Source organism: Pristiophorus japonicus, chromosome 6 (assembly GCF_044704955.1).
Source record: "Pristiophorus japonicus isolate sPriJap1 chromosome 6, sPriJap1.hap1, whole genome shotgun sequence".
NCBI classification, from domain to species: domain Eukaryota; kingdom Metazoa; phylum Chordata; class Chondrichthyes; family Pristiophoridae; genus Pristiophorus; species Pristiophorus japonicus.
Window position 1 is genome coordinate 137909700 of NC_091982.1, and position 20787 is coordinate 137930486.

At 48.5% G+C, this 20787-nt stretch overlaps 1 protein-coding gene across 1 annotated transcript in view; it reads right to left on the reverse strand.

Moving 5' to 3' along the window:
* Positions 1–20787, reverse strand: part of LOC139265786 (ephrin type-B receptor 1) — a 605412-nt gene that overhangs the window by 209530 nt on the left and 375095 nt on the right. The window contains exon 4 of the mRNA XM_070883211.1: positions 10649–10804. Coding sequence (XP_070739312.1) covers positions 10649–10804 — 156 coding nt within the window. The remainder of the gene's footprint in view (positions 1–10648; positions 10805–20787) is intronic.

Consider the following 20787-nt stretch of genomic DNA (forward strand, 5'->3'; position numbering starts at 1 on the left):
GAAAACAGACGTCAAAATCAGCAGTGGTATCATGATCGTGCTGCTGTGTCACGCGATGTTAACGATCCTGTGTATGTACTAAATTATGCTCAAGGTCCCAAGTGGGTCACTGATACTGTTACAGCTAAGGAGGGTAACAGAATGTTTATTGTCAGGCTCAAGAAGGGGCAAACATGCAGGAAACATGTTGATCAGATAAAACTGCGACACATGGACGAACTGGAACAAATTGAGGAAAATACGATCAGTGACCAACCAACCTATATTCATTCATCAGAGGACTCTGCCATCATCAATGAATCTGGACTTTCAATCTCTGACATGGTCACTGCCACTCCCATCACATCGGCCACCCAGCCTCCAACTGACTCAGAACGCTCGTCCAGAACTGGAGTTGAACTGAGACGATCAATTCATGAGCGGAAAGCCCCGGACCGTCTTAACTTGTAAAAAGACTGATACTAAGATCTTGAAGGGGGATGTTGTCATGTATGTATGCTTGTGGTTACTAACCACCAGGGGGCGCCACTGTCAGAGGTCATTGGGCTGAACGCAATGTGTGCAGCCCAGGTATATAAAGCAAGCCACCATGTAATGTGGGCAATTTGGGCCCGAATAAAGTTGAGCCAGATTTGCACCTGAGTGAGTTTACACTATTCAGTTTATCGAGTTATTACATACATAACACCTTTTAAGTTATTTTCTGGCACTCGTATCCCGACAGCAGTTAACTAAAAGAAATGATTGAATCGATGGTGGCCTGCTCTCTGATTGCTTCGAGGCTGACTCGAGTTCAACCTTGGATTTGAGCTCCCAGCATCCAAGGTTAGCAATGTTCGGTGGCGTGAAAGTTCTGAGCTAAAGTATGCCTGTATTAATATAAATGCTTTTAAAAGTAAAGGCACTGTTCTAGCAACTGATTGTTCGATCACAGAAACAGAATATTATTAGTTTGATCGACTCTTGTATGCTCATAGGTTTGTGGAGCTGTTGAGTTGTGAGTGGCTTAGCCAGTCACGTGATGTGCCACAGACTCAATAAAACCCCAGCCAGTTGGGTCCGGGGGATCCACGATGAGGCAGGTGGTTGTGAGCCTGGTGGATGAACTGGCAATGTGCAGTGTGATTGTTAAATCTTTGCTAATAAACCAACTAGTTCTTAATCAATGTGTTGCTATGGATTCTTAAGCAAAGAACCCATGAAGCAAATACATTACACCTTCCTAAATCTAAACTCCAGGGGTCGATGAATCAAACCCCAGCAACACACGGAACTGCCGCCGCCCTGGGCTGTATGAAGCTCAGACTGAATTGGAGCGCTGGGCAGATCTGCCAGCAGCATTTCTTCTGCTCCCTCGCCCCCTTCCCGTCAATGTTTGAGACAGGAACAGTATTGGTGATGAGAAGCCAGCTTCCTCGATATTAATTCAATTTGGAAGATAAGGAGACGAGATATTGGTGAATCAGAGATGTTGGCGTAAAATTGTATCTCGTCGCTTAATAAAACCAGGCAATGAGCGCATTAACTTGCAAGTTGCAGCAGTAATGCAAAAGACGAGAAGCATTAGTCAGCAAGAGACAGTGAGTCTCCGCAGGCAGGCTGCCAGTGGTGAGGGGACAGGCTGCTGGCAGGAGAGTGAGGCCCCAGCACGGTGAACATAAGAATTAGGAACAGGAGTAGGCCATCTAGCCCCTCGAGCCTGCTCCGCCACTCAAAAAGATCTAACCATGGACTCAGCTCCACTTACCCGCCCGCTCCCCATAACCCTTAATTCCCTTATTGGTTAAAAATCTATCTATCTGTGATTTGAATACATTCAATGAGATAGCCTCAGCTGCTTCCCTGGGCAGAGAATTCCACAGATTCACAACCCTCTGGGAGAAGAAATTCCTTTTAAATTGGCTCCCCTGTATTTTGGGGCTGTGCCCCCTAGTTCTAGACTCCCCGACCAGTGGAAACAACCTCTCTGCCTCTATCTTGTCTATCCCTTTCATTATTTTAAATGTTTCTATAAGATCACCCCTCATCCTTCTGAACTCCAACGAGTAAAGACTCAGTCTACTCAATCTATCATCATAAGGTAACCCCCTCATCTCCAGAATCAGCCTAGTGAATCGTCTCTGTACCCCCTCCAAAGCTAGTATATCCTTCCTTAAGTAAGGTGACCAAAACTGCATGCAGTACTCCAGGTGCGGCCTCACCAATACCCTGTACAGTTGCAGCAGGACTTCCCTGCTTTTGTACTCCTTCCCTCTCGCAATGAAGGCCAACATTCCATTCGCCTTCCTGATTACCTGCTGCACCTGCAAACTAACTTTTTGGGATTCATGCACAAGAACCCCCAGGTCCCTCTGCACCGCAGCATGTTGTAATTTCTCCACATTCAAATAATATTCCCTTTTACTGTTTTTTTTTCCAAAGTGGATGACCTCACATTTTCCGACATTGTATTCCATCTGCCAAACCTGAGCCCATTCACTTAACCTATCTAAATCTCTTTGCAGCCTCTCTGTGTCCTCTACACAACCCGCTTTCCCACTAATCTTTGTGTCATCTGCAAATTTTGTTACACTACACTCTGTCCCCTCTTCCAGGTCATCTATGTATATTGTAAACAGTTGTGGTCCCAGCACCGATCCCTGTGGCACACCACTAACCACCGATTTCCAACCAGAAAAGGACCCATTTATCTCGACTCTCTGCTTTCTGTTAGCCAGATGAAATGAGGTGTGTGGTGCCTGAGCTCACAGAGGGATGAAGTACCCAGTCACAGCACTTCACACTGAGGAAACGCAAAGAGCGGGAAGTCTGCAGTTTCTGAGATCCTTTGGGTTGTAGGTCCTTGGGGATGGGGAGCTGTTGACCCATACGCACTGGCCCATGAGACAGTTGAGTCAATTGCTTTAATTGTCGCTTCCAGTTAAAAGTTTCCTTATTCTCTCCAGATCCGTACTGCCCTTGGTGTTACAATCTAAATCACATGCAAACATCTGCACGGAGGTCGAATATTTTTATGATCTATCAAAGTAAGATAAATATCATAAATTCCTTTCCCTGCCTTCTAACAAATGCTTTAACGTATTTTACAAGTGATGTAACACAACTTACCAATATCATATAGCAAAATTTCCAAACCTGCCACCAATCAATTAATTCCGCTGCACACGAGTTACAAGGACATTGGGGCGAGGGATGGCCAACTCCCCAGATTTGGCCTGGAGTCGCCAGGAATTGCAGACTGATCTCCAGGGCATTGCTGGGAGCAGCGCCCGGGGGAAACATCACAGGGGCGTTTAAAAAATATTGTTTCCTTTCACTTTCCCTAAACATCTTTGCTTATTAGTTAGGAAAATGTTGAGGGTGGGAGAAAAAGCTGTTTGATTGATAATTCAGAATAATCCAATCGGGTAATGTCTTTCCCAGTGTCAGCCGTGGCTCACTAGCAAATGCCCAGGCCATGAAGGACACTGCCCAGCTTCCCCTGCCGTGTGCTCCCGACTGCCTCATGCCTGGAGGAGTAGCCGCTTCTTCCATATATTCAACCAGCATTGTAACCCATGTATAATCTGATCTACGTTGTACACTGTGAGAACAATGACCACTAGGTGGTGAACTTGTGGGAGACACTCCTAACCTGGACTTTCAGATATAAAAGGGCAAGCTCCACCCACTTCCATCACTTGAGTGCTATGGGATAAAGGACAGGTCACAGACTGACCTTCTCTCAAGCCCTACTGTGTCCAAGACGGAAGCGATCCAGAGAGCACCCAGACCCCGTTACACGACGGAGCTGCATTCATTCCTGGGGCTCCTGAACTATTTTGGTAACTTTATTCCCAAATTGAGCACTCTGCTAGAGCCGCTACACGTGCTCCTACGCAAAGGTCGCGAATGGGTCTGGAGGGACAGCCAGGAAAGGGCTTTTAACAGAGCACGCAATTTGTTATGTTCCAACAATCTGTTAACGCTATATGACCCATGTAAGAAACTTGTGTTAACGTGCGATGCGTCGTCCTATGGTGTTGGGTGTGTGTTGCAACATGTCAATGCCAAGGGTCAGTTACAGCCGGTAGCTTATACCTCCAGAAGTCTGTCCCAGGCAGAAAGGGGCTACGGGATGGTAGAAAAGGAGGCGCTCGCATGTATATATGCTGTAAAGAAAATGCACCAGTACCTGTTTGGAAGGAAATTTGAGCTGGAGACAGATCACAAACCCCTAACGTCCCTTTTGGCCGACAACAAGGCCATAAATGCAAATGCATCGACCCGCATACAGATGTGGGCACTCACGTTAGCCGCCTATGACTACACAATTCGGCACAGACCGGGCACCGAAAACTGCGCCACTGCACTCAGCAGGCTCCACTGAGGGGGCTACCGAGAATGCTGCTGAGATTGTCATGGCTGTTGAAGCTTTCGGAAGCGAAGGCTCACCCGTGACAGCCCATCAGATTAAAGTCTGGACAAATAGAGACCCGCTATTGTCTCTAGTCAAGAAATGTGTCCTGAATGGGGACTGGGCATCCACGTACAGGGCAGGCCCTGAGGAATTTAAACCATTTCACAGGCGCAGGGACGAACTCTCGATTCAGGCCAATTGCCTACTGTGGGGAAACCGCATAGTCATGCCCCAGATGGGCAGAGAGGTGTTCATCAGAGAACTCCACAATGAGCACCCGGGCACGATGAAGGCAATTGCCAGGTCACAAGTTTGGTGGCCAGGGAGAGAAGCAGATCTGGAACTTTGTGTTCGCAGGTGCAACACGTGTGCCCAGCTGGGCCATGCGCCCAGGGAAGCCCCCCTTAGCCCCTGGCCATGGCCCGCCAAGCCTTGGTCACGCATCCATGTGGACGACGCAGGTCCTTTCATGGGAAAAATGTTTTTGGTTGTAGTAGACGCCTACTCCAAATGGATTGAGTGTGACATTTTAAATTCAAGAACATCCTCTGCCACGGTAGAAAGTCTACGGGCAATGTTCGCCGCCCATGGTCTACCGGATGTCTTGGTCAGCGACAATGGCCCGTGCTTCACAAGCACTGAATTCCAGGACTTCATGGCAGGCAATGGAATTAACCATGTCAGAATGGCACCGTTCAAGCCGGCCTCAAACGGCCAGGCAGAACGAGCAGTGCAGATAATCAAACAGGGGACGCTCAGAATCCAAGGGGGTTCCCTACTAACCCGCTTATCACGCCTCCTGTTGGCCTACAGATCCCGACCACACTTGCTCACAGAGGTTCCACCCGCAGAGCTACTAATGAAAAGGACGCTCAAAACCCGGTTATCCCTTATACACCCCACCATGAAAGAAATTGTCGAGAGCAGGCGCCAGTCACAATATGACTACCATGACAGGAATGCGAGGGCGCGATGTATTGATGTAAATTATCCTGTCTTTGTCCTCAACTAGGCTGCAGGGCCCAAATGGCTCGCAGGCACTGTGGTTGCCAAAGAGGGAAATAGGATTCTGGTAGTTAAACTTACCAATGGACAAATCTGCCGCAAACATGTGGATCAAACAAAAAGGAGGTTCAGCAACCCCATAGAAGAAGCAGAGGAAGAACACAATATGGAGTTCACTCCTCCACAGGTGACTGAACACAGGAACCAAAGGGAGGAGAGCAGTCACTGTGGGCAGTCCGGACAGGCCTCAGGCACCGCAAACAGCAGACACTCAAGCCAGCGCCCAACAACCGGAGCCCCAACTCAAACGCTCTACAAGAGAGCGTAAACCACCAGAGAGACTCAACCTGTGATCCCAATAAGACTTTGGCGGGGGGGGAGGTGATGTCATGTATTCAACCAGCATTGTAACCCATGTATAATCTGACCTACGTTGTACACTGTGAGAACAATGACCACTAGGTGGTGAACTTGTGGGAGACACTCCTAACCTAGACCTTCAGATATAAAAGGGCAAGCTCCACCCACTTCCGTCACTTGAGTGCTATGGAATAAAGGACAGGTCACAGACTGACCTTCTCTCAAGCATGGGCCTCGTGTGCATTTATACTGTGTAGTAAGGATGTATCAGCTTCACCGATGATAATGAAAATCAGACGGGTTCTACACAGGCGGGAGAACATGCCGCCAGTTTACCACCAAAGCAGTTAAGGTTCACCCCCACCCCTGCAATTAGCATTGGCAACTCTGGTTGGGTGTAATCCTGGTGTTTTCATCACCTGACCTCCTGTCTCCAACTGGCCCGCCCCCGCACTTGGTGATCCAACACGAGCACTCTTGCCTCTGAGGCAGAGGGTTGAGGGTTCAAGTCCCTCTCCAGGGATCCGAACACATCTAGGGCGACACTCCCAGTGCAGTGCTGAGGGAGTGCTGCACTGTCGGAGGTGCCGTCTTTCAGATGAGACGTTAAACCGAGGCCCCATCTGCTCTCTCAGGTGGATGTAAAAGATCCCATGGCACTGTTTCAAAGAAGAGCAGGGGAGTTATCCCCGGTATCCTGGCCAATATTTATCCCTCAAGCAACATAACAAAAACAGATTATCTGGTCATTATCACATTGCTGTGTGTGGGAACTTGCTGTGTGCAAATTGGCTGCCGCATTTCCCACATCCCAACAGTGACTACACCCCAAAAGTACTTGATTGGCTGTAAAGTGATTTGGGACGTCCGGTGGTTGTGAAAGGCGCTATATAAATCCAAGTCTTTCTTTTTGGTCATGGGAGCGCGATGCGATGATGGACGCGTTGGGGGACCAATGGCGGGAGTGCGGGGGCGGGGAGTTGGAGGCAGGAGGTCAGGTGGTGACAAATCCCAGGTGAAGAATTCGGATTTCCCCCCTCCGACCCCAGCCCGTGAATCACGCTGACGCACAGGTAGCAGAACTTGCTGTCCACGTAAGGCACTGAAGCATTTAAAGGTGCCCAAATAGTTCTGCTCTGCACAAAATGGCTTCCACCTGCTTGCATCGCAGCTCTGACACTGGCCACTAGGAGGTGCAGGCAGACTGCTCGGGGAATAACTCTGATATTCCCTTCACAAAGCTCGAATCTAAATCCCTTTGCCTGTTCTGGGATTCATTCTGCTTTGGCTTTGTGTGGGGAATTTTATTTTTAACTGAAATAGTTTCCAGGGGCCTGCTATTTGTTGGGAGACTCACTGCAGGCAACAACACACAGGCTAATTGGTGAGAGGTTATCTATCCGATAAGTAACCCCAAGAGTGAGATCACAAGGAACCTTTCAAAGCTTCAGCCCCAAGCCTACAGTAACTAAAACCCGAGAGAGGCTGATATTTATAATATGTAGCCCTGTGCTGTTAACAACCTCACTGCTCCTTTCATCCAATGCCAGCATTTCAATTCGACATGCCTTGCCAGAGCACTGGAGGACTCTTGTCATATGCAGTTATTACTTTTTATGGGAGGCACCAGCTCGAAACAGAACTGGTGACAGCTCTCCCTAATGGTATGCTTACATTTACATAAGAACATAAGAACATGAGAAATAGGAGCAGGAGTAGGCCATAAGGCCCCTCGAGCCTGCTCCGCCATTTAATACGATCATGGCTGATCCGATCATGGACTCAGCTCCACTTCCCTGCCCGCTCCCCATAACCCTTTATTCCCTTAACATTTAAGAAACTGTCTATCTCTGTCTTAAATTTATTCAATGTCCCAGCTTCCGCAGCTCTCTGAGGCAGCGAATCCCACAGATTTACAACCCTCTGAGAGAAGAAATTTCTCCTCATCTCAGTTTTAAATGGGCGGCCCCTTATTCTAAGATCATGCCCTCTAGTTCTAATCTCCCCCATCAGTGGAAACATCCTCCCTGCATCCACCTTGTCAAGCTCCCTCATAATCTTATACGTTTCGATAAGATCACCTCTCATTCTTCTGAACTCCAATGAGTAGAGGCCTAACCTCCTCAACCTTTCATCACAAATCAACCCTCTCACCTCCGGAATCAACCAAGTGAACCTTCTCTCAACTGCCTCCAAAGCAAATATATCCTTTCGTAAATACGGAAACCAAAACTGTACGCAGTTGTATTGGCCTCACCAATACAACTGTAGCAAGACTTCCCTGCTTTTATACTCCATCCCCTTTACAATAAAGGCCGCGCTTCCATAGGCCGGCGAGCGGGGCGGGGGACCGAGAGCAGAAGCATTATTCTCAGCCACATCAAAGCATCTCTCTTGCGATGTTGCTCGGGTGATTAACAACATCGCGCTAACGCAAGGGGGCCGGCTGTAAGGAGGGGGGGACCTGAATGAATAACTTCTTCTTTCAGCCCAATAGACCATGTGAAATATGAACACGGAGTCAAACAATTTTGTCTGCCCAGGGAGATCCCAAAAAATAAGTGAATGAGATATGTGTTTGAGTTCAAGCTCAGCTGCAGTGGAAGCAGGGGTCTGGATATGAGGTGGAGTTAGCGGCAGAGGGCCCAGGGGTTGATACCTCTCTCCCGTGGGCAGATTGAGTGAGGGGAAGAGTTGTGCACAGTTTTGGTCTCCTTATCTAAGGAAGGATACACTTGCCTTGGAGGCGGTACAACAGAGGTTCACTAGATTGATTCCTGCGATGAGAGGGCTGTCTTATGATGAGAGATTGTGTTGAATGGGCCTACACTCTCTGGAGTTTAGAAGAATGAGAGGTGATCTCATTGAAACATACAAGATTCTGAGGGGGATTGACAGGATGGATGCAGGGAGGATGTTTCCCCTGGCTGGAGTGTTTTGAATTAGGGGGCACAGTCTCAGGATAAGGGGCCACTTATGATAAAGATGACGAGGAATTTCTTCACTCAGAGGGTTGTGAATCTTCACTCCTGAAAGGTTTGGTTCTAATTTATCGACCATGTCCACTAGTCCTAGAATTCCCGACCAGCGGGAATAGCATTTCCCAATCTACCCTAACAGTTCCCCTGCATATCTTTAAACTTCAATCAAATCACTCCTTAACATTCTAAACTCCAGGGAGTACAACCCTAGTTTGTGTAATTTTTATTGTAACTTAACCCCTGGAGTCCGGGTATCATTCTGGTAAACATACGCGGCACTCCCTCTCAGGCCAATATACCCTCCCTATGGTGTGGTGCCCGGAGCCGCTCACAGTGCTCCAGGTGTGGTCTAAACAGGGTTTTGTACAGCTGCAGCATAACTTCTATCCCCTTGTACTCTCGTTCTCCAGATATAAAGGTCAGCATTACATTAGCCTTTTTTTTTAACCTGACAATTAGAGCTTCAACTCGTGTAATGACCTCGACGTGCCTAGAAAATCATTATCAAGCATAGTTTTAAGGTGGTTGGTGGAAGGTTTAGAGGGGATTTGACGGGGGGCTTCTTCACACAGAGCATTGTGGAGTCTGGAACTCACTGCCTGAAAGAGTGTTGGATGCAGAAACCCTCACCACATTTAAAAGCTGCTTGAATGGGCACTTAAAGTGATGTAACCTGTAGGGTTAAGGACCTAGAATTGGTAATTGGGATTAGACTGGATGACCTTTTGTTGGCTGGTGCAGATACGATGGTAAGCACTGCAGGAAATCGAACACAGCCAGGGTGATCTCCTGGACTAGTTTCGATCACCTGGATGGGTCGCAGAGGAATTTTCCCAGATTTTTTCTCCCTAAATTGGCCTGGATTTTTATCTGGTTGTTGCCTCTCCCAGGAGATCACACGGCTCCGGTTGGGGCGGAGTGTAGAATGTTTCAGTATAAGGTGTGTCGCAGTTGTGTGAGGCGGACTGGTTGCTCTTTGCCTTTCCGTCATTGTTCATAAGTTTATATGTAACCTTTAGAGCTGCTGACCAAGGGCCGTGCGGCTCTTAGTCGGCCGGCACAGACATGATGGGCTGAAATGCCCTCTTTCTGCGCTGTTAATTTCTACGTTTCTATGTTTCTATCAACACTATCATCATCACTCACATCACCAACATCCACATTACTACGTCATTACATCCACATCATTACATCATCATCACATCATCAACATCATCATCCACATCATTTCATCAATCTCCACATCAATCGTTCAATGGGGAACGGGAGCCCAGTGTTATGTTACTGGACCAGTAATCCAGCCAGTCTGAAATAATGATCCGGAGGCAGGAGGTCATAATCCCACCATGACAGCTGGGGAATTGTACCCGAATGGCATTGAGTAAATCTTGCCATTGGGTTCACTTCATGCACAGATGTTAATACGCTGCAATGAAATCACACTGAAACCAGATCTCTAGCCAACCAACCTTCCACCCAAATGTTACACAGCTCAGAATGCTCTCTCACACACAGCCCTGTCTGGAAGTGAAAACTTTACAACTGTACTCTCAGGTGTTTGAACAGTTGAAGTTTGACACAGTCCCAATGGCCACACTGTGAGTATGGTCACAGCAGGCCTGTTTCCTCACTGATTCTCGGGCACATGAGCTACGAGGTTGCTCCCCCTCCCACCATCACTTTCACTCAGCGATCCTGAAAATGGAGAAGTCAACAAATCAATGGTTACTTTTTTTTTTGAAAGAAACCGAATCTGTTTAGTTGCATTTGCTTGTCACAGTGCTTAGGCTGCGACAACCCTAATCCTTAATAAAGAGGCAGATAAGCAAGGAGCTCGATAATACTGATCTGAGTGCTTAAGCATTGCTGCGTTCCTTACACCTGCTGCCAGTTCTCTACTCACTTGTACACGGCATGCTGGGCAAGTCAAAGTCTGCTCGATAGTATCCATTGCGACAGAAGCACACGCTGGACGCCTCAATCAAGGACCTGCTGTTGGTAGGGCAAGAAACACACAGCTCACTGCCTTGGTTTGCCTTGAACGTTCCAGAATGGCAAGCTAGAAAAAAAAGGGAGAGAGAGAGAGGGTCACTTAACTTACTGGTCAGTCCTGAAACAAGCCCACCTTTTCTGGCTGCCCATTGAGTCACTTAGTCAAATCATAGCACGAGGTGAAGAAAGACCACAGACTGGTCAATCACCAGCTCACCACAAGTTGGCACACTCACTAACGCTGCGGCACCAAACTCTCCGAAAAATAGGAAGATTTAAAAAGATTCAATGTCCTTCTTTCACTTGGCCATCACAGAGACAACCTCGCTTAATTCAGCGGATTTAAAAAAGAAGTTTCCTTTAAAATACCTTTTAAAAAATGTTATCCTCGTCTCCGACTGGTCTGCAGCTCACTATCCAGTCGCAGGGAGCAGCAAGGACCGGCAGATTCAGCAGATCCCATATCCGCATCAATGGTGGGAGTGCATTGTACCACATCTCACCCAATTCTCCAGCCCTCTACTCCTAATCAGTGGCACAGGCCAGTGTAGGAGCTCCCATAGGGGCTGATGGTCCTCCAAAGTGGACATTCTTTCTGCGTGAACTTGGGAAGTGGATTTCAGCAGTCCATTGGCCCTATAGGACATCATAGCTGAGCTGAGTTCTGTCCTTGCACAAACACCAACAAGCATGCGCCTGACAGAAGCTGTCTGCATGACCTTTCCCCTTTCTATCCCCAAATGTGCCTGAGAATACGAAGACTAACAATAGCACCTCATTGCCATCGATTCCAGCTGATATCTGCTGCTCCATAAGGCTCAGTAACATTGCATGTCTGTTGGTGGCAACATTAAACCGAGGCCCCATCTGCCCCCTCAGGTGGACAGAAAAGACCCCACTGCACCACCTAAACAGGATAGGTGATGCTTCAGCTTGAGGGCACAGAAATAAAGGACACACACAGGATAATTGGGATACACACACATCTCGGGAAGAAATGATGGATCGAGATCCCGAGCTGTGACCTTTGTACACACACGTTGATTGCACTTGTACTGTGCTCACGTATGGTATTTTTATAATATCTGTGCACAAACGTCACATACAGCAACATGATATCAGTGTATTAAACGTTTGGACATGAACATGAGGGCAACACCTGCCCTTTTACCTCCTTCCTTCCCACTGTCCAGGGCCCCAAATACTCCTTCCAGGTGAAACAGCGATTTACTTGTATTTCTTTCAATGTAGTATATTGTATTCGCTGCTCACGATGTGGTCTCCTCTACATTGGGGAGACCAAGCGTAGATTGGGTGAACGCTTTTTGGAACACCTTTGTTCAGTCCGTAAGCGTGACCCTGAGCTTCCGGTCACCTGTCACTTTAATTCCCCGCCCCATTCCCACTCTAACCTCTCCGTCCTCGGCCTCCTGCACTGAGTGATCAGCCTGGGCTCAGTCCTGGAACAGTGCAGCTTGCACTGAATCAGGTAGACAGTTCAAACTCCAGTCACTCCTTAGTCATTTTTCATTCGCACTATCAGCGTAATAGATTTAAGTTGAAGTTTGAATTAATAAACAGCGGTTTCTCATACTGTCATGCTATAAATATGTCAGATCTGTCAGCTCCTGCTGCGGCCCTACCACTGCTACCACTAATAAAATAAAACCCTTCACAATGCTGGTTATTTCCATCTCACGTTCTGCTGGGTTCCTCGGAGGCCTGTGTAGGATTTCTCCCCAGAAAATCTCTCCCCTCCTCTGACCCCTGACTGACATCTGCTTTGAGAAGGAAGTGAAACAGGAAGCTGCTTGGAGTGGCCCCGTGGATCCACCAGCACCTGAACGGGGAAGGTGTGCTACCGTCCATCCTCCGCGGAGGGCCCCATCCATAAATGCTAAAGAAAGTTCCTGCCGCCTCCTGGGTGGCAGGATTTCATCGGAGATCGTTCACCCGCCATTTAACGGGCCACTATTTTCACAAACACGTCTTGTGCCAAGTCTTCACTCCGCTCGATCGCAAGCAGGTGGCAAAAACAGTCGCCCGCCATGAAAGGCATTGCCCCATCACCGCTACCCCAGGTCACACGATGAAAAGGGCTTTTCTCATTCGTCCTCCTTGGGTGCCTTTCCTTGAAATGGAAGTTCTACTTTTCTCAGCTATACCCCAGAAGTTCAGAAGGCAAGTGAACATTTCGCATGGATAAGCCACGATAGTCCACTGCGATTGGACCTCGATGAAGTCTACGATGAGAATTATTACTGGTATGCTTTTATCGACACCAACACTTTAGCTGCGCGTGCTTGCAAACATCGTACCACCACACCTACACCGCGAATATTCCGTCTCCAGAGAATACAACCGCTACACCTGCAAAGACCTGCCGATCCAGGCCAATTGGAACAACCTACCAGCAAACCGTCTTTTTGGACCGTCGTTGAAGCCCTTCAGCGATCTCCCCTCAGCCTTTAGGACTGATGGCAAAATGCTTGTAAGAACTGCGACATACGGAATGGATTCCATATAGAGGAGCCCACAGTATAACCTGGATCATAAAAACATAAGAACATAAGAAATAGGAACAGGAGTAGGCCATAAGGCCCCTCGAGCCTGCTCTGCCATTCAATAGGATCATGGCTGATTTGATCATGGACTCAGGTCCACTTTCCTGCCCGCTCCCCATAACCCCTTATCCCCTTCTCGTTTAAGAAACTGAATAAATTTAAGACAGAAATAGACAATGTTCCAGCTTCCACAGCTTTCTGAGGCAGCGAATTCCACAGATTCACAACCCTCTGAGAGAAGAAATTTCTCCTCATCTCAGTTTTAAATGGGCGGCCCCTTATTCTAAGATCATGCCCTCTAGTTCTAGTCTCCCCCATCAGTGGAAACATCCTCTCTGTATCCACCTTGTCAAGCCCCCTCATAATTTTATACGATTCGAAAAGATCACCTCTCATTCTTCTGAATTACAATGAGTAGAAGCCCAACCTACTCAACCTTTCCTCATAAGTCAACCTCCTCATCCCCAGAATCAACCTAGTGAACCTTCTCTGAACTGCCTCCAAATCAAATATATCCTTTCATAAATATGGAAACCAAAACTGGAAATCAAACCTTCCTCGCAAACAGTGGACAACCATCAACTGCCTCAGAACCTGTCATGGTCGATGCTGCACCTTCTCCATAGGTGGAAGATTAAAGCCTCCCTTTCAAGTGACTGTGGGGTCCTGATCAGACCCTGGAACATATCATTGAGCACTGCCCTCAGAGGGAATTCACAGGAAGCCTACACGATATCCACGCTGCTACACCGGGAGCTTTGGCTGGATATCCAACTTGGATATTGACATTCGATTTGCTTTGCTACTACCGTACAGAAGAAGACGAAGAAGACTAACATCTTCTGTCCTCACACCATCAGCAATCAGTGTTGCATCGATCAGCAGGGAGCCACTGGAGAAAGGACAGAAGGCCGGAGGTCTGCTTGGTTTTGCTCGGTCCTTGCCGAGGGTGCTTTAACCAACTGCAGAGGCCGTCTAATGTCCCAGCTATCTCAGCACGCACCCCGACCTGTGATCTGCTGCTCGCTATGGTGCCTTGCCAGCTGAAATCACAAAGCCTCTCAGCAGCAACCCACCAGGCCCCGCTGCCCCTTCACCACTCGAGCCGGTTTCTCCATTGTCACCAATCCCTGACCAGACTCTTCTTCCTCTTGAGTATTCCCTGTGACTAATGCCGTGCGTTTGGTGAAAACCACCATCCCGATATCAAGGGGTCAACTATGACCCTGGCGAGCGGGTTCAAATCGACCGGGTGACCTTACCGCCTGGATCTCACCGTCTTCCATTTTCACCAGTGCTTCTGGATCCCCGCCCAAAACCGATGGTGCCAGCGAGACGAGGGGCAGCGCAAAGGCCGAGGGGCAGCGGTAAGGGAGGGATAAGCCAATGACCATAGACACTGTGCAACCTCAAACCACTCAATGAAACCAAGACTGTAACCTCTCTAGTTTCTGGACCAGCATCATAGCCACTGCACAGTTAACAGAGTGGTTTTGGCACTGGTTTAGCAACCCAGAGATCACAAGTTCAAATCCCATCACAGCAAACTGAATTTAATAATCTGGTGAGTTGTGGACGAGCACCAAAAATCTGACAGAGTGCTGATAATAAACTCAACTGGTTCCGCAATGTCCTGTAGGGAAGGGAAGCAGTCACCTCTGTCTGGCCTGGGCCTCTGTGTGACTCCTGTCTCACACTATGTGATTGATCCTCAGGGGAATAAGGGATGGGCTATAAATACTGGGTGCCAATGTCACACACATCTTTGCAACAAATGAAAAAAATACATCCTCAAAGCAAGTAATTACTGTGAATGGTTTCTAAAAATAATTTTCAGCAAGCATGCTTTGTGTATGATCTCAGGAATCATCTTGTGGTAGAGAGACACCCACCCAAGCCTTCATGTTAACCGATGTGGTTTATTACACACGAGAACAAATTCATGTGGGATGAGAGATGGTAGGCTGTTTGTAGAAAGGCAGTAATTCAATCAAGAGATTCTGATGATGCGCCAAACTGTGAGAGTGACTATCTAGAGACTTAGATAAGGCAGGAGAAAGCTGAGTCTGAATTACTGCAGCAAACATAGAGACAGAGTCCCTGGTGAATTACTTCCCGTTCTAAAAACCGTATCTTTTGTTGGAAAGTTTGCAGGTTTGGGCATAGGGAGAGGGCATGATCAAGCTCAGATAGTGATGCCTGCCACAGTCAAATAGACCGGCAACTCCCCCCTTCCCGCGATGAAAAACAGCCACCTGGGCTACCAGGGAATGGTCACTGCCCATGAGTCCAACACAAGTCAGAACCTTCAGGAGAGGTGGGAGGAATGAGGTCGAGCCCACTCCATTGTGCAAGAAACCTTAGGAAGACCACAGTTGGAGTAGTGCGCTCATCTTTGGGCTCCACACTACAGGAAGGAAGTGGAGGCAATAGAGAGGGATCAGTGCAGATTGCCCAAGATGTTGCCTGGTATGAGGAAGTACAAATATGAAGAAAAAGGAGTTAGATGAGGTCCTTACTGCTAGGGGGATCAAGGGGTATGGCGAGAAAGCAGGAATGGGGTACTGAAGTTGAATGTTCAGCCATGAACTCATTGAATGGCGGTGCAGGCTAGAAGGGCCGAATGGCCTACTCCTGCACCTATTTTCTATGTTTTCTATGTTTCTATGACTTGGGGCTGTTTTTCTTAAAACAGAGGAGATTTAGGAGTAGTTTGATAGAAGTGTTTAAAATGATGCAGAGATGGGACAAGGGTAGATAAAAACAGACTAGTTCTAGTGAGTGAAGGAGTTAGAACAAGGGGACAGCGATCTGAGATTAGATGTAGGACGAGAGCAGGAGAAACCGCTTTACACAGAGGGCTGTAGGGCTGTCCTACCCCAGTCAGTGATTGCAGCAGAGACCATGTCAGCAGTTAAGAATGGGTTAGATAGGAAAAGTTGAGGGAAAGGGGAATAAAGGGATATGGGAACAGGGCAGGACGTGGGATTGGGATACTGCTCATGTGGAGGTTAAGACCAACATGGAGTGGTGGGGCCGAGCGGGCTGTAATATCGGTGTAATCCTACGTGTGCTTTAAGTCAGGGAGGCAGGTGGTAGTGAAGGATAAAAGAGATGAGAGTGGCACAGAATGTGAGGGGACGTAGCAACGGGTTAACAGCCTCGCCGCCACGCATTGTTTTCATTTTTGTTGGCTGGGGATAGGTTGGTCCCAGATTCTGAGCAGATTTGCGGTGTAATGCAGTGGGAAATAAAATCTCACTGAACCGCCTTTCTCACCCCATGCTCAATCGAAATACATCACTCGATTGTACAACTCCAAAATACTGTTTCCCATCAAGAATCAATCCCCGCTCAATCTGACCGCGAGTTTCTTCTTCCACAGATGATCAGTCACACGCAGACTGTTTGACTTCTAATCCTACTGGGAGGCAGAAATCATTGCTTTTCCACCAACCTCTCTTAAAAGCCTGCCTCTCCAGGAATGGAGGAAGCCTCACACCTTCTGGGACCAACGTCAGATCAAAGAGAAAGGAACGCATTTATGTAACGCCTTTCACGACATCCCAAAGTGCTTAACAGCCAATGATCGTTCACATCCACCTGAGATAGCAGGCGGAGCCTCAGTTTACATGTCATCTGACAGACGGCACCTCGGACAGTGCAGCACTGCCTCAGCACTGCACTGCGGTGCCAGCCTGGATTCTGTGCTCGAGTCTCGGGAGTGGGACTTAAACCCATGACCTTCTGACTCTGAGATCAGTGCTACCAACAACATTTCCACTAAGCTCCTCAGTCTCGCAGCTCACTGCTGGTCCCGCTCAGCCTGACACCGGCTTTGCCAATTGTGCATTTTGCGCATGCACAAAACTGTGAATGGGCCGCTCAGTCCTTGAGAGGGGCCACGCACCCCACCGAAAGAATACACTGGGGACCATTGGCCACCACTGAGCCAAAGCTACACAAGCTCCTTTATGCTTCTGCTCACCTTGGTCTAACCCGGAGAGGCATGATGCTGCAATGCGCAGGTCAAGAGAAAACGCCCATCAAATGCATCCCTCTGCTATTTGAACTCCTCCAGCCTTGATCCAACTGCATCCTGAAGCCCCCGCCCATTAATGTCTTTAATTCAACTAAGTGCTACACAGGCCCCAGCCCAGTCCTCCTGGTATTATCAACTCCGGGGCCAAGTGGGGGTCGTGTCTCATAAATTTGACTGATGCCCAGGAGTTAAAACGCCCAGATCTCACACAAGTGAGTCAGGGCGAGGCAGACACTCACTGTCCTCTCCCCGATCCCTCACTGCCTCCTCATCCCCCCCTGTCCCCTCAACACTCCCTCAAGCCCCCTTCCCTTCCCACCACCACACTGCCCCCAACCCCCTCCCAGCCCCCTCCCCGCCCCCACCCCCCTCAAAGGCCACTCACCCCGAATTCACTCCTCACCCCCTCCCCACCCCCTCAAAACCCCCTCCTCTCCCTGCCCCCTCACCGTGTCCTCCCCACCTTCTCCCCTTTCCCTCTCCACCCCCTCCCTGCCCACAGGCCGCCACCCCCCTCCCAGAGACTCCTCCCCACCACCACACTGCCCCCTCCCAGCCCACTCAACCCCCCCCTCCCCAAACCCTCACTGATACTCTCCGCTCCCTCATCCCCCTCAACCCCCTCTCCGCTACCTCACCCTACCCCCTCACCGCCCCACTCGCTCCCCACCTCCTACCCTTCCCCTCACTGTGCCCCCCCACCTCATGCTCAACCTTCGCCCCCAGATAAAATTGGGGCTCAGCGATGAATCAGCCTGTCAGGTTAAATACAAGAAAGGATAAAAGTCGAAATACTTCTATTCTGTCCTATTAGTGCTTCGTAACAATCTCAGAGAGTGATCACAAGGCACCACTCTTCCTGTTCCCCTGTACAATCCACCTCAAGGTGAGGTTGGGAGGCCAACTCTGACAGGATTGTATTCTGGGAGACTCGCCCCCATCCACCTCACTCACCTTCCAGCCATCGATTGCACAATACACCAATCACTCAATAACAGCCGATAGAATACCCACAATCTCCTGTATAATGTGTGCACCCACGAGTATGCTCACAGGTTTATAGAGCTGTTGATGAGCCAGGGTGTCCCTGGAGATGGAGCTTGCGGTGTCCACCGGTACATTCGCGGCCTTCCGCGAGAGGTGGGCGCCGGAGGGACTGGAGTGCATCATCACCCCCAGCAACCAAATTTTAATTTGAGCTTAATGACTAAAGCTTAATTTGTTTAAGTTGTCGGTTTTAGTGTCCCTCACCCCCGCCTTTTAGCCAAGGGACACTTGTATAATTTCTGTTTTGGTGTCCTCAAAAAAAAAACAAGGGGGAACTTGAAAAGTTTTTGGAGTGTGCCCCCCCCTTTAATCAGGGGGGCACTTGATCACTGATACAACTAAAATAGTTGTAGAGCTGTTGACAGTTCTGTGCGGAGGGGATTCCTGTACGGGCTGCTCTTGCACAATCTCCACATTGCCATCCTCACCTGCCGTCTGGACACGCTATGGCACACCATCTTGCCGTCCGGAGGAGGCGGGAGTCCCAAATGGAGTGCCCTCTACACAGGAGTCCTCCCTCTATTTATTGGGGACTTAGCCTGGAGGGTGGTGCACGGAGCAGTCCCATGCAATACGGTTTTAAGTCGGTTCACGGGCTTCCAGGCCACCTGTAATTTCTGCGGTCTGGAAGAGTCCGTATTCCATGTCTATGTTGTATGTTTGAGGTTGCAGCCCCTCTTCCAATATGAAGGGGCTGCTCCTCAAATTCTGGCTGCACTTCAGTCCCACACTCCTGATCTTCGGGCACCCTGTGCGGAGAGGAGTGGGCAGGTCGGAAGACCTCCTTGTAGGACTGCTCCTGGGCATGGTCATGGGGGCCATCAGTCGGTCCAGGCAGCGCGCGGTCAAGGGGGTTGTTTAGCCCGACTGCCTGCCTCTCTTCTGCGATTTTATCTGAGCCAGGGTGTCCCTGGAGATGGAGCACGCGGTGTCCACCGGTACACTCGTGGCCTTCCGCGAGAGATGGGCGCCGGAGGGACTGGAGTGCATCATCACCCCCGGCAACCAAATTTGAATTTAAACCACGTCAAAAGTTTAATTTGTTTAAGTTTGTCGGTTTTAGTGCCACCTCCCCACCTTTTAGCCAGGGGGCACTTGTATAATTTGTGTTTTGGTGCCTTCAAAAAAAAACAAGGGAGAACTTGAAACATTTTTGGAGTGTGCCCCCCCCCCCCTTTAATCAGGGAACACTTGATTACTGTGTCGACACAAAATAGTTGTTGAACTGTTGAGTTGTGAGTGGCTTAGCCAGTCATCTGATGTTCACAAGACTCAATAAAACCCCAGTCAGTTGGGTTTGGGGATCCACGATGAGGCAGGTGGTTGTGAGCCTGGTGGATGAACTGGTATTGTGTAGTGTGATTGCTAAACCTTTGCTAATAAACCAACTAGTTCTTAATAGCAATGTGTTGCTATGAATTCTTAAGCAAAGAACCCTTGAAGCAAATACATTACAGTCTGAGCTCTAGAAACTGCTCTACCTACAGCACGGTTTCACAACATGTATGCGCCAGTGCTATGTTGCATTTTAGGAGAGTTGCTGCCCCGCTGTTTGTTGTGAGTTTGGTCGGAGCGAAACAAGGTAAGACTTTCTCCCGGGTCCCTTGTAGTAGTGTCTGGGAGATTGACCTTTAATCCGCAGGACTCCAGGTCAATCCGGGAAGGTTGGTGACTGTATCGTAAAGTTAGGTGACCCAGGAGATGAAGGAACCCGAGTTGGTCTGGAAATTACGAGGCACTTGTTCCTTTGAAGATCAAACGGTTTCTGATCAGACAATCCCAATGTTCATTATTTTTAACATTTCGGAGGGTCATGGTGTGAACTGGGTCTTATGTTCGGCACCTGACAGAAACTGGGGAATAAAGCCGCATCTTTGTAGTTGAGCTGGGATCAGTAAAGGAATGCCCCTTACCCTTCAATGGCCAGTTCGTTTGATTAAGTTGTGATCAATGTCTAACTGGAACATTGAATCAGACTCGCCATCTGTGGAGGCCATGATTGAGTTCCCAACCTCACACTCTCAGGACAAAGTTATTGTGGGAACACCGGTCCTCATTTTATATATTCACCATCTCCCAATTCAGTTTAATGAAAATAAAATTCAGGAGTCAGCTACAAGAGGTAACCCACCAAATTTCCCCAAAATGTTAAAAAATAAATCGAACATTTGCAGGAATCGTCCCTCTGAGCTGAACATAACAATCCCATTTTAACAGCAGGGTAGTTATCCAACATTTATCCTTCAACCAACAGCTAAAGCAGTTTATCTAGTCATTTATCTCAGTGCTGTCTGTGGGAGCTTGCTGTGCCCAAATTGGCTGCCCTATTTCCCACATTATAACAGCAACTGCACTTTAAAAGTACTAATTGACTGCGACATGCTTTGGGATGTCCTG